This window comes from Odontesthes bonariensis, chromosome 3 (genome assembly GCF_027942865.1).
Source record: "Odontesthes bonariensis isolate fOdoBon6 chromosome 3, fOdoBon6.hap1, whole genome shotgun sequence".
In the NCBI taxonomy this organism is placed as follows: Eukaryota; Metazoa; Chordata; class Actinopteri; order Atheriniformes; family Atherinopsidae; genus Odontesthes; species Odontesthes bonariensis.
Window position 1 is genome coordinate 6,462,070 of NC_134508.1, and position 14,509 is coordinate 6,476,578.

General features: G+C 39.6%; 1 protein-coding gene across 2 annotated transcripts; it reads right to left on the reverse strand.

The window, feature by feature from the left end:
- Positions 1-283: 283 nt before the first annotated feature.
- On the reverse strand, positions 284-12,782 carry cldn19 (claudin 19). 2 transcript variants are annotated; one of them, XM_075460147.1, is made up of 5 exons: positions 11,989-12,782; positions 7,584-7,748; positions 7,184-7,268; positions 3,802-3,948; positions 284-1,220 (listed from the first exon to the last, which is right to left on the reverse strand). In XM_075460147.1, the coding sequence occupies exons 1-5, from the start codon at positions 12,209-12,211 to the stop codon at positions 1,172-1,174; spliced, it is 669 nt and encodes a 222-aa protein (XP_075316262.1). In that variant the 5' UTR covers positions 12,212-12,782; the 3' UTR covers positions 284-1,171. The 2 variants fall into 2 exon arrangements, with proteins under 2 accessions (XP_075316262.1, XP_075316263.1); XM_075460148.1 differs by having other exon boundaries at positions 284-1,707.
- Positions 12,783-14,509: the final 1,727 nt, after the last annotated feature.

Genomic DNA, 14,509 nt, shown 5'->3' on the forward strand with positions numbered 1-14,509 from the left:
ATTGTTCAATATTTGATCCTCACAAAAGTAACCATACCACGATCAAGATTTAATCATTTGAACGTAATAAAACAAATAGCAAGTTAACTTGGTGAGTCCACTGCTGAGAATGTGCCACAGTCCAGTGGAGCGGAAGTGGAATTCCACGTCTGCAATTACTGAACAACAGGGTGCAAAGGAAGGATTGAGCCGGAAAGGAGGAAGAAGTGGGGAGAGTGGGCGAATAGTCGGGCAAGGGAGAAAAGTTAGAAAACAACGGACAAAGCACTGAGTCAGAGCCAAATCCATTTTTATGTCTCTGTTTACTTCATTCTAAAAGAAACAGGCATAGATATACTGTAAATGAGATGATACACAATATGGAGGAGGTAAATATTAGACAAAGGAATGGCATTGTAAATAAATGCAGGCATCAGACGGGCATTTGAGCACTCAGCAAATTGGTGTTCCTTAGTACAGAAGACGGCACACACAACAGTACATCCTTTAGAGTCCAAAATACAACGACCCTGCCATTCACAAAAAAATCAAATTGGCACTCAATGAAAAAAACGTTTTTTTTTATTTTAATTGGTATATCCTCAATCCAGGCTACTTGGAAACAGGCACACAGCTTTTTACAAACAGTGGCATAAGACATTATATTTAAGATCTATCATGTGTGTACATATGTTTGTTGTTTCATAAGTGGAACTGCAGAGTAGCTTCACATTTGCTTTCAGAAAAGAAATGGCAGACAGAACTGCTGACAGAGGACCTGTTGACACTTATCCCTCTCATGGGATGGGAGACTGAAAGAATCCATGCTTTCAAATACATACATGTGCACAAACATGTGTTATAAGGCACTGTAGTAAAACATTATAGATGTAGTAAATAAAAAAAAGAATAGAGTAGGTGGTATATACACCCAAGTATTTTAACATGTTATAGAAAACATACCTGAATGACTGTCTCTCCCAAAGTCAACAAAACAGACAAGGATATCACCTCTCTCAACCCCCCTAAAATGTCTAATTTATAAAAACTTGACGAACATTTTCTTTTAATGTCCAAAAATAATGTTGATGCAAACTGAAATTCATTCTTTTTCTTTTTTGAATTCCTCAGTGAGAGGCTTTTGCCTGTTGACAGAATCTAAACCATGGTAAGGCCAGAAGACTCTCCCAAACTACAAGTACTGCTCCCTTTTCTCTGGTGGGGTACTTTTAACATTTGGTCTGCAATTCAGAAGGGAAAAAAGACATGTTTCAGTCAAAGTACAGTCACAGCGATAACAATAAACCCAGAAGACACATTTTCAACACCCAGAGGTCATAGGATATGAGTGAAATGTAAATCAGCGCAACAAACGCACAACCTGTTTCAACTCATTGTTAAATTTCAGCCAATAATAGGACAGAGAGGGGGGGGGGTAAAGTAGAGGGTTGACATCTCATTTCTTGAAGAAAAAGATCTGATAACATCCTTTAAGAGTCCGTAAATTCTGTAAATACAGAATAGGCTCAGACAATGGGGGAAATGGCACAGATGTAGTATTGGAAAAAAAAGAAGGGGGAATCATCTAATAGAAGAGGTTCAAATTTGGAGTCAAGGAGATAAGGGGGGGGGGAATAGGGGATTCAGTAGTTGGACAGTCGGACAGTCCTCGATTAAAAGGCGGAAGCAGATCAGTCAGGGAAACTAGTTTCACTCAACAACTCTGCCCTGAATTAGAGGAGAGAAGAAGACAATGAGAGAAGAACAAGGTAAGACGACAGAAGGGGAAGTAAGCAACACATCAAGACCTCTGAGATTCCCAATGTTACACAGACAGTGGAAGTTTGAGACGTTAGCACAAAGTGATGAAAAACACAGGAGATGTGTGGGAGGCGGCGCTACATTCAGCTGGCTCGGAGTCTAAAAGTTAAAAAGATTTCAAAAGATTGTAAAGGTTACTCCTGATAAAGTGACCTATAAAGGTGATTTTGAAAAAACGTGTTCAATTAAGAAACAATTAAACTATGTTGTTAAGATTAGGTAAGACAGCTACATTAGCCTAGCATAAAGTCTGATTGCTGGAGGAAACCACCTAAAATGTTGTCGATAAACGAGTTTTTTCATATTCATTGTTGAGCATTCCCTATTTAAAAGCCTCCTTTTACTGATGACCTCTTTTCTTGACATCCCTTTTTAATTAAAGGGTTCGAGGCATTTCCTATAGAACTACAATCTGCCCCAGTCTAAGAATAAGAGAGGACATTCCACAAACAATTGCCTTCTGAGAAGAGAGGCTGTGGAAAGAAGAAATGGGGCAACTGGGACCTATTCCGGGAAAGGTTAATGGCTTTATTATCTGGAACAGTGATGGACTTGCTCTTTTAGAAACACAAATGAGGGCAAAATGATGTGGGGGCATCAAGGGGAAACTCAAGAGCCAATTTAGCTCTGCAGTTTAGCTTTACGAGCTTTAATGTGAGGATAGCTGCAAGTATATATTCTACTTCATATGTTAGGACAAGTCAGTAGTTTGCAAAATATATGTTGGTATTTTATGTGATGAAACATAATCTACTGCAGTGAAGTCATACATCTTTTTTTTATTTACTCACAACTATATGTTTCAGCTTCATATGAGGTCTTATGCAGGATAATACTGTGCGAATGCAGTTCAGCTTATTTTTCCCAGTAAAAATATTGATACTTGTGTCATAAGTCTATAGAATAGCTTACATCTTAAACACTGGTTTGGTTATGCAAGAGCTTGTGAAATGAGCAGTGTGTAAATTTGGAACGATGATGTTAGTAAATGGAGCATGATTATATGCGTCACAGAGAAGCCTCCTACACTTGAGTGCTGGGTATAATGGCGACACGATACTCAAAAACATGCAAACTCATTAGAAGCTTAGCAGACACCTTCATGTAACAGTTCACCTCCACTTCTGCAGTTCAGATTGTGTCTCCATGTGCAGCTCTCATCACTGTGGACGGTGACAAAACGGCTGCCTGGAGCCTTCATCACTCCGTTAGAGCCTGAATCACAGTCCCAGGTGTGGGGGTACAAAATTTGGAAACTAAATGTAAATGCTTTAAAGCTACATCCCTGGAACTACTATACATAAATAATGTAAATGCTAACTTAAAAAAAAATAGAGAAATAAATGTTTCTTGAATTTGCACAGTGGTTTGGACCTCTTATCTTTACACAACCTGACTGCACCAGTGGAGTGTAAATACACAAAAACAATATGGAGTGAAAACACCAATGCAGCTCCAACCAGGAAGCACAGGACATGCTAGTAAAGGTTTGGTGAGTTTTGAAATGCAGGTATTTTTTAGCCCCCGTACCCACGTTCTCTGTGAGTAACTTCATTTTTCTTTGAGGTTACCATCAACATGGATGTTCCATAACAACAAAAGAAATCCTCTGACTTGTTTTCTTCATACATCTGCACCTATTTCAGATACACTTTGAAATGATGACAATGAGGCACATGAGAGGTTTCCATTCACAATACAAGCTTATCATTGTATCAGTGAGCTGGAAGATTGACATGAATTATGTAGACTGTGTGCTCATAAATACTGAAAGTTTGTAACTGTTTGAGGCATTCTACTGGTAATGTAATAGTGTGGGATGTGTAGTATGTTTCTGCTTATGAATACAAGTGTATGGGTGCTATGTGAATTAATGCATAATAGTCTTTTTATTTTGTTTTAGTTGGCTTTGTTTGATGGGGGGAAAGGGCGAGGGGTGTCAAGCTTGTCCTCTGCTCTCTGTTTGGGTGACTGCTGGAGTGGGGGGGGGTTTACACGTACTCCCTGGCTGTGGAAGGCTGTGATTGGCGGTAATACTGCTGCCCTCGCATGTCATCTTTGGAGCAGGAGCAGCACAGCAAGGAGCCCCCCAGAACTGTCAGACTGGCTGCTGCCCAACCCACAAACAAGGCCGAGCCAAACTCATACCTGAGTAGGAGACATGGAGGAAAAGGTTAGGAGAGGAAAGGGGTCTACAGTCTGCTCAAAGTCTTTACTCTGTGGAAAGCTTTCATTTGACTGTTTTCATATAAACTCAACAATTAATTGTAAGGAGGAGTCATGAGTTCAAAAACTCATAGAATATCCACATGCCCAATAACAATTTTCCAACTTTGTTTCACTTTTAAAATCAGATACTTGAAAAAGTATATATATATGCATACTTGTAAAATATATCGTAATTTTGTTTATTTTTTGTACATGAGACCTAAGTGCTGAAAATCAAAAGAAAAAAATAGAGATTATGAGCGGTGCCCCTTGAAAAAACTTGTTTTCACCTAAATATAATTTTCTGTAACAGGAGGGTGATAGAGGGTGTACGCTGTTGTGAAAAAGTTAGGTTGTCAATTTTCATCCCCGAGAAAATTGGCACAAGTCGTTCAGGACACAGAATCCATGCTCTGTCTGACCTAAAGGAGCTCATTGAAGTCCGAGGTGTGGGGCATTCCTGCTTGGATGCATTTTATGAAGACGAAGGGAGAAAATTTCACTGACCCTTCTGTAGCAACAGATGTAACCATGTGTGGCTCTCATTTTACATGAGATCATTGAGATGTTATAGAGGTCCAGAGGGGATGTAGAAGCAAGCAGATCTACGTGACATTGATAGTAAATAGTGGTTCCATGCAGCCACTTGGACTTATAACTGTCTCCTTGGATAAGACTGCAGTAATGGCGGGGAAGAAGCAGTAAAAAATTTAGCACAACAGAAACGGGATCTGTGCACTGTAAGTTTTGTTTTTTTGACTCAATAGTCCTCAGTTTATATCTTTCTTAGGCATATCGTTGCAAAGGCAGACAGTGTGTGATATGAAAAATAGTACACCTGTTGATTCTTGGTCATTAGTTTCCATTTTGTGTCCTGTTTAACACTCCATAAGTAAATGATCACCTGTTTTGTTTTGTAATAGTACTCTGATATGTGGTAGTAAACTTAGCAGAACAAAGAAATTCTAAGCAGTCGTTGGCTAACATTGTTAACTCACGACTCGGTTTTCCACTGGTTCTCATCACACCACAAATTGATGGAGGCTATTTCTCCTCCTTTTTGTCCCTTTCAGTTCTCTCTAATGCTTATCAGGCACACAAGTAGAAGGCTTTGGTAGGTATTGTGTGTTAGTACTTACAATTTTTTTAACTTTTTTTCAGAGCAAAAACACGTGTAAACTCGTCCTAGCTTGGCTGCTCTTTTGCTACATCACAGCCAAGCTGTGTTTTTATCAATTTTTCTATTTATCTATTTATATTTTGTTTATACATGTGTACAAAATGAACTATGATACTAAAGTAACTCTGAACCTTTGTCGTGCATGTATTGACATAGCCTGTTGAAAACTTCTTGCTACATGATGATATGCTAAGTCAATCTGGTTCTTAACCAGCAAGTTGCACTCTAAGATAAGGAAATAATTGCCACTAGTAGCCACCTTATCCGCAAAACAGGAAACGTTGAAATTTACAGTCAGACATGCTCATTTGTGAAAGAAAGTAACTATACCAAAAGCTAGTTGGTTAGTCTTTAACGTCAATCATTTTGTGAAAATTAGAACATAAGTCTTGCCATGACAAGTTTCATAAGTCATTTTTCAACAGTCTAAATTTTAAGCTAGATTTATTGATCATCAATAATCATTCACACTTGGAAACGACGACCATAATTTCAAATGTAAACCGGCCGTATTTATTAGTTCTAATTTCCCTGCCAAGATGAATGCTCCCGTGAATTATCTGGCTGCTTGTCAAAATATATCAAGCCAAAGTTTACGAAACTGAAGAGGTAGAAAATGGATAAAAGAATATAAAATTCTGGTGCAGATCCATATGACTTTCTTTAAAACCGCAGAGCATAGACTATTTGTCTTGGTTGAGTATACACTCTCAAAGCCTAAACCACTACTCTTACCAGCTATTAGCAATAATTATTGCTAAAATTACTATAAATTGCAGATACAGCTGGTTGTGTTTACCAGTCATAACTAGCATATATAAGCAACCAACTAAATACCCTTACACTTGAGTAATTAATGACAACTAGAAACAACAACAACAACAAGCCAGGCCTGAGTGAAGACACAGCCACAAATCAAAGGTCTCCCTGTTGTGTCATTTTATTTTTTTCCACTTCCACAAATTTCTTTGAAAGATCATATAAAGAAATATCTCACTGCTTTATATAACTTTTTAAGCTGTTTTTTCTTAAATCACTACAAGATTTTTGTGGTATATTTATAAACACTTTTTTGGATGTCTTGGTCTCAAAACACATTAAAAAAATATAGGTATTGTGTGCGTGTTAAGGATAGAGATTATGCTGTGACATAATTTAAAACCTTTGATGGTTAATTCGATAGTTCTGGATTACATTTATGTAACGTATGTCTACTGTACAGAAGCCAAGGTGACTATGGTGTACTTTAACTTGGGCCAAAATCAGAAGATGTAAGTTTGCTCAAAGAGGATATAGATATGACCGGGAAAACAGTTTGAAAGAGAGTAAGAAAAGTATTCTTTATTGGCAGGAAGCCACCCTTTCAAAATTAACAAAGAAAATAGTTCCGTTATGACTGGATTAATATTTTTTTTTATGTACCAAAAAAAACAGTTAAATCAACCTAGTGTTTACCTTTTAACCAGCTAAGTTGTAACCAACAACCTTAACAATTTACAGATTACAAAAATACCTTCAAAGTGCAAATAAAAGAAAAAGAACATGAAAAAATAATAAACAAAATAGAGTCCAATAGAGTCCAGGAATTAAGTCAAATGTCCAATTCAGTCGGTGTCCACAGTTTGTGTAAGAGTCTTTAATGTATGGTGGTGTGATTGTAATATTGGGGATTACACGTGTGTAACTAAAGGGCGTTACATTTATATCTGGCAAAAAGCAACATTTGAATATTTAGCATCACACTAGTCCTATACACATACGAGTCTTAATGGTGTTTTAATGATAATTCAATTCTTTTCATTGAATTTAAAAAGCCCATATACTAGAATGCGAATGAAATGTGTCAACGTTTACACAAATGATTCCTATTATATACGTACTCTTCATTCTGTTCAGGTTTGGCTACCTCAAATCATTGGAGTAACTGAGGATTAACACCTTGGTTAAAGGCAATTCCTAAACAGGAAAGAGTCAAGCCCAAGATGACTAACATACCTGGCGTTGGGTGGTGTATTTGGGTTGAAGAACTGATAAGACACTTGAGTGGCATACCAGGACACAGACACCAGTGTGCATAAACCTGTGGGGGAGAAACAAGGTTGCAAATATTGACTGTGTCTAGAAAAGCACATGGACGTCTTTGTTTAGTTAATCTTGTCCTCTGGGATTATGGTTTATGTCTTGAGGTCAGCAGCTAAAATGACCTCTTCCTGTTTACAGCAGGGACTTAGATTTCCTAAATGCAGAATCCTAGATTCAGGCCAGAAAAATGCCAGACCACTTTTGGTGAATGCTCTACTTAAGGGAGATACTGCAGATATATACTTTTTGCATTCAAATCATCCAAAACAAAAGAGGAAGAATTAACAGACATCAGGATTAGCAGAAATCACACCTCCAAGCAGGAAGAGAGCCCCTCCAGTCACAGCAATGCGGGTCTTGGTAGATGGGTTGTTATCTCCCACTTTGGTGCACTTCATGCCCACCACGCTAACGATGATGGCGATAAAGCCCAGCAGCACTGACACCACCATAAGAGCCCGGCATGTTTGGATGTGGACTAGATAAAGAAGAGGAAAGGAGGGGGCAGGAAGTGCAGGATGCCAAAAGATACAACAGAAGATATAAAAGATATAAAATAAAGGGAAACAGAAGGAGAACCGTGGTGAGGATATGAGAAAACAAATAGTCTTTCAATCCATGAGTTGAAATAACACAGAAATAATTCTGGACATTAAATTATGAAAGAATGATGATAAGTGTGCTGCGCAACACTGATGGGAGACCACATGAATTTAAGAGAGCTCATTGGAGAAAGTCCACCACTGTCCCACTTTCCGGATCAGGGTCATTTTCAGTTTGTTTTTTTGTTTATTTGTTTTTTGTAGGTCAAGCTCTGGAACTCTAAATTATCCCCAAATCTTCTTCACACCATTCCAGTGTGGTTTTGCCTTCTCAAAAATCTAATACTTTGCCCACACAGGCCTCAACACACACATAACTCAGTGGGAGGAACATATTTACACATTATCACTCACACGCATATGCATGTACAGGCGCACAATGTCTGCACGCACACAATGGTTGTAGGTGGAACACACACAGATGCAACTCTCTCCTCGGCACAGAGCGGCCGTAGGAGGTCCTGCTTCACATGTCTCACACAGTGAAATTAGTGTGGCTTTGTTACAAAGCAAGATTGTTTTCATGGGGCCGTCTCCACAGCAATCGGGCATTACTGCCTCTACCTCTGCGGTGCACAGATGTGAGGACATGAAAGCAATGCCAGGCTCTGAATATCCTGAATATCAGAAATACCGGCAGAGTCGGTGCTTTACAACAGGTGAGTGAATTATGTCCTTGCAGTAAAAAGTTTTACAATCAATATTGTGAATCCAGACTATGGTAATTATTATTTATATATATATATATATATATAAGGGTGAGCCAGTGTGAGAAAGGTGAGATACAAATTACATGAATCCAATATACAAAATATAAAGAAAAATCTTAACAAAAGCACACTCAGAGGTTAACTTTTTTTTTTTTTTGAGCTCCCAAATGCTTCTCACAGTTTCAGAGAAAAATATGAAAATACATTTTAGGAGGCAAGACCAACTTCCTTTTAGAATAAAGTACAAGGTAGTAAGATGGAAGTTAGAGTTTTGTGAAAAGACAGTTTTCCGGCTCCAGTTTACATTGAATTGAACTGAACTGAAATCAAGTTAATTGAACTGTATAAGATGTATTGTATTAGAATAAGATACAAGCAAAGAAAAATATAATACATTTCAAAAAGAGCTGTTGAGCAGCAGCCTGAGCAGAGATCTAAAGTCATTATTTGCCACTGTGACAGAAATACACACTCCATCATTCATGGTGCAGCATTTCAGGAGCTGATCAAAAGGGATTTATGATGGCAGGCAGAGAATGAATGATCTTTTGAAGTCTAGTTTATGGCTCCAGAGCTCCTTTTGATGAGTAGCTGAATGGTCTTCATCACAGAGAGAGGTTTGAGTTTTTTTTTCTTTTTCTTCCTCCACTTTGGGTATCTATCTTTTCTTCAGAGGTCGTGCGGGGGTTTAGACCAAATGACACCACTGACCAGCCTCAGTCTGTGATGAACCTTCAAGGCTTTTGGGTTGAAAGAAGGGTTAAAAGGAGAGTCGGGAAGGGAGGGAGGGAGGTGGCAGGAGGCCGACTCACCCCCTAGGCCCTCTCTTTCTAGTGCTAAGAGTGGCAGTGCCAGCCACGAGCTTTCAATGAGTGTGTGTGCTTGCTGGTTAAGGCACTGTAAGGTCCCATTGTGAGGTAATTTGTGATTGTTCTGTATGTTATATTCCACTACACTAACACTACATTCGTATCTATCATATCTGGTGGTAAATTGAACTGTTTTCCAAGTCCAAATTAATCTCAAAGTCAAAGAACATATTTCATTTAGCCACAAATAAATTGCTCCTAATCAATTTCCCTTTGGTTAGCCCTTTCCATGACTACAGGGTAGTATTTCAATTAAAGGGTCAAGAAGAAGCTGTCAACACCAACAAAAGACTTGCAACAGCTGCTTTTTTTGGCCAGTAAGAGGCCATCAAATCCACATCACCTCACTTTTCTCCTCTGTACGGCTCTCTACAGTATTTGCTTGTGACTGATTTTCTTTTTACTGCCTGTCATGATTTAACCTGAGCAAGAAAATGATCTAAATTATCTAAAATTATTCTACATTGTTTTCTTAATCAGTCAGTTTGATTAAAAGACCCACACTTACAGTTATTGATCTAACAAAATGTTAAATCTGTAGACTAGTCTTATTCATTTTATTCCTCTATAAAAATCTATTTCACACAGACACGCACGCGTCCATGACCAAAACTAAAGTTACACATTTACAATCCTTCTGCTGTCAATACTAAGTAATTAGACCAAATGTGTATCAGCAACTAAAGAAATTGTTAATACTTATCAACAACAGTGTAACATTGTTGGTTTGGTCTTTTGATTCTAAAAAAATAAAAATTATAACAAAAGATTACATGTTTTTTGATGTGGTGACACTAAAGGTGCAGAATTAGCATTTTCCTACATGGATAAAACAAACACCACAATATGTGCCTTTTACACGGGCATAACTACAAAGTCAGTCAGTGTGATAACAGGTTTGCTGAGGCAGGTTAATCTATTTTCAACTCGGAAGTTTCTGTATGGAAAGAGCTGTCCCTTCAGCACCACCATCCACACCCTCCTGTTGGGACAAATGACACTTTTCTCAGTTGTCTATCCCGACTGTCATCTTCTTCTTGAGTAAAAGGCTCAGTAAACCAGAAGCATTTTCCACTATGTTTGCTTGGCTGCGTCAGCAGAGTGAGCACAGTCTGGTGAACAATTAGACCCACCATCACATGCTACCCCTGCTGTGAACGCATCCAGGGGTGATGAGCTCCTTCAGAACTTTTACCGCCGAATCAAAGTTTAATTCAGTGTTTTCTGTGAGTCTCTGTACTTCGTAATCTGTCAGGGAGAACACCTGAATAAACCTGAGCGTGATCAAGAATGCTTGGCAGCGACTCAGAGCAACATCTCGATGAGCTTCTGGAAAGGTTTTCTTTGGTCTTTGTCTTTGAATCTGTGTTCACTGGGTGTGAACTGATGAACAAATGGAACAATGTGCGCGTGTGGGGAAGACAGATCGCATTCTGGGAATATCTCTGGTGTTTGGCTCAACACTGCCCTTTTCTTCTCCTAACAGCCCCTATTCATGCACAAGGACAATACACTGTCCTTGTTGCTGCAATGAACCAAAGGAGATGGGAGATCAGTTTGGGCACCCCGTCGCACAGATTGCCACAGAAAATTTGTTGATTTAATGACTCACAAAGACAGAAAAATGTTTTCAAAGTGCCCCATTTGTTGCTTTTTGGAAGGAGTGCCACAGCAGAAAACCTAGCCACAAAGAAAAAAAGACAATTTGTTTTGTAAAAGTGCCTTCTGACTCAGCCCCCCTACAACTCTCCCGCCCCCACAGTCTTTCATTTGAATCTCTAATAGGATGATTTAAGCAGACAGTAGATGGATGGATTCATATAATCTGTGTGCGATTAATTATGAGTCACTGGGTCCTGCTTACAGATTGGAGATGACAGGAGGCTCATATTCCGAGCTAATTTATGTCCAAACCCCACATTCCTCACCCTCTGCCACTTCTCACACATTACGTGGACAGAACTTCATTAAAGACGCAGCATTTCAAATTTGATTTACAGCTTGAGAACTTCTGCATCTCAGGCATAATTCATCTCTTGGGAAGTGTGGGTGTATGGATGGATCAATTACAATAACTGTGATTTGTGATACAAAAACATAGACAGACAAAGCAGGGCCTAAGAACGCACACAGAGAATAAATACACATAAATATATATCAATGAAATTAGGGCAGTCAATAAATAAAGCTATTTGAAAGACAAAGAGCAACAGAGAGAATTAGAGAAACATATCATGGTGGTGAAAAGTTGATTTTTGTGTGGCTTAAATTTCAATTATACTTTTTAAAATCTTCTTACAAATAATCCATTGAAGTTTATCAAAGTATTTGACTTGATTTAACTCTCCACCTACAACTAAAAACATAATAAATGAAATGTAAAAGTTTGAAAATAAGTTTTACAGCATAAATTGAAATAAAATGTAACAACAGGAGTGTAAGATGGGGGCATCATTGTAAGCAGGGGAAACACAAGCCAATACAAGTTAAAGCATTACTACAGAGGTCATTGAGCCAAATTCAAATGTCATACTCACTGTCCAGCGAGAGCATGGAGTCAAAGATCTTGCACTGCACCTGTCCCGTACTCTGCGAGGCACAGCTCATCCACAGCCCCTCGTACAGACCCACAGCTGTGATGATGGCATCTCCAGCGTAGGATGACTGCTTCCACTGGGGCAGAGCAGTGGTGGAGATGATGCCAATCCAGCCGCCCAATGCCAGAAAATAACCCAACAACTGGAGACCTGAGTTGGCCATCCTACTGTAGCTCTGTGCCTCTGCTTTCTATCTGATCTGCTTCTTTCTGTCTCTGCTTGACCTACAACAGCTTTCAATAAAGCGACTCCGGTGTGTCGCCCTTTCTTTGAGCGGTCCTTCTGGGCACACCTGTTATTTGTTTCACTGTTTTACGTCTCTATCTAGTCCCTCTGAGCATTTCCTTCTGCCTTTCTGCTTTAACTCGCATCTGTAGAGTTCTCTTTCTCTTTCCCTCACCGTCCTGTGCTGGCTTTTTGCCCGTCAGCTGGGACGATGGCTTGATGTGTCCTCCTCAGGGCTGTCCTGTACGATTTCTCGGTCCCTTTGGGGATCAGTCAAAGTGAAAGAAAGAGTTTCTGGTGGTCAGTGATAGAGTTTATCAAGCATCGTCGCTGGGCTGCCTCACTCTCTGCATGGTTTCCTCCTATTCCCTCTCTTTCTCTTTGCTGCCTGCTTAGTTTTCCCCCACTACAATCTTTCCATCTGCTCACGGGCTCAAGTGGCTCACTGAGGGGGAAGAGGAAAAAAAAGTAAAAAGGGGGAAGAAAAGGAGCATGTGAACACAACAGGCTGACCATGAAGGGATGGGGAAAAGGGCTCACTTGCAATTGGACTGCTCTGCATTGTAGGAACGCCTACTAGGAGGATTGAGGGATGGGCTGACTGGGGAGGGTAAGGACTGTTTCAAACAGAGAGAGAAAGAAAAAGCAAAAGATGCTCCTCAGGAAGGAAAAACACCATTAGTTAAGTCACAGCGAAGACATCTTTTGTTTTTTTTTGCAAGATTGTTCCAACCTAATTGAAGACTTTCAATCAAATCTGACCAACTAAACACAACTATAATAGTAATAATAGTAATTTATTTTAGTATTATTATTATTTAGATTATATAGCCATTTTATGTCTATTCATTTATTCTTGTATTTTATTCTTTTAATTTCTTTGTTTTTTATTTTTCTGCACAGCACTTTGGTCAACTGAGGTTGTTGTAAAGTGCTTTATAAATAAAATTGGATTGGATTGGATAGTACGCTTTTGAATTGGGTATTGGATGCATTGATCCTTTAAGAGTTTGCCACCCTCAGCTGGAGGCGCGGAGAAGGTGGCGGAAAAGTGCAACAGATGCACGTAAATCAGCATCCAAACAATGCCGCGGCTGAAAAGGACATGTCACATCCAGACAGGCTCTCGGGAAATAATGGGCTGCCAAAGCAAGCCTCCCCTAATCACCACGGCAACTCCGACAAATGAAGAGAGAGACGCAGGGAGAGAGCGCAAGTTCACCCAACTGTACATCCTTACGGGCTGTAAACGCAGACACACTCCAGCCTTTTGTGTCTGTGGAGAGTACAGAAAGCTGTTTTTCCCACAGCGGCTCACCCTGTCAGCTTTCCCTCAACTCAGCTCATTAAATTAGCTTCAATTCACTCCAGACTAACTCAATAATTCTATTCTGCCAATTAGACTGTCCACACACTTGCTCTCAGACACCGGCCGTTTATTCACATCTGCAAGAGACATGTCTCACCCCACCCTGCATGCACTCACTCACACACACATGTAACTTGTCTACACAACAAGCATGTTCTAACCTAAATTCTCAAAGCTGTTTTCAGAAGACTTCAATCCACCTATGAGCAAAAGGTTCTCGCCACCTTTTTTTCTAGCTTTGATGCTCACATGTTGAGTTTTTCAAATCTTTTTTCTCACTGCTCATACCACTTCAACCCTGAACTTGAACTTTACTCGCCAAAAACAACACACACGTCAGAACATGTGAACATGCATGTGATCTCACTTATCCAGAGCCAAGCATGTCTTTGAAAAAAAAACCTCACTGCTCAAAGATTTACTCTCTTGTTTGTGTAGAGAGAAGTATGCTGGGAGGTCTATCCATGCTTAAAAATCATCTGTGCTTTTAGGTTACCCTTTCCCATCTACAATCTAAGTTTGGATCATTTTGCCGTGTGTTTGTGTAGCTGTGACCATGTGTTCAGTCTTGCAGCGTTTAATGAGAGGCTTGACATATCAGGGTGAGTTGTGGTGGGAGAAAGGTGGTCAGCTGAGCCCAGGAAGCGAGAAAAAAATGAAAGAGAAGCAAAACAAGTGCTCAGCAGAGGGGTGGGGGCTTCAGTGGGGCCCCAGGTTTTGAATCATAACAACACGCTGCTACTGGTGGGGTTATAGCGGGACAAGGGAAAAAGTTGCCTCTGCAATGTTTGAGTGTAAAACACACCTCTGGGAAGTTCTCATACACAAATAACAAAATAGACCACTGTGGGTTATCTTCTTGGGCAT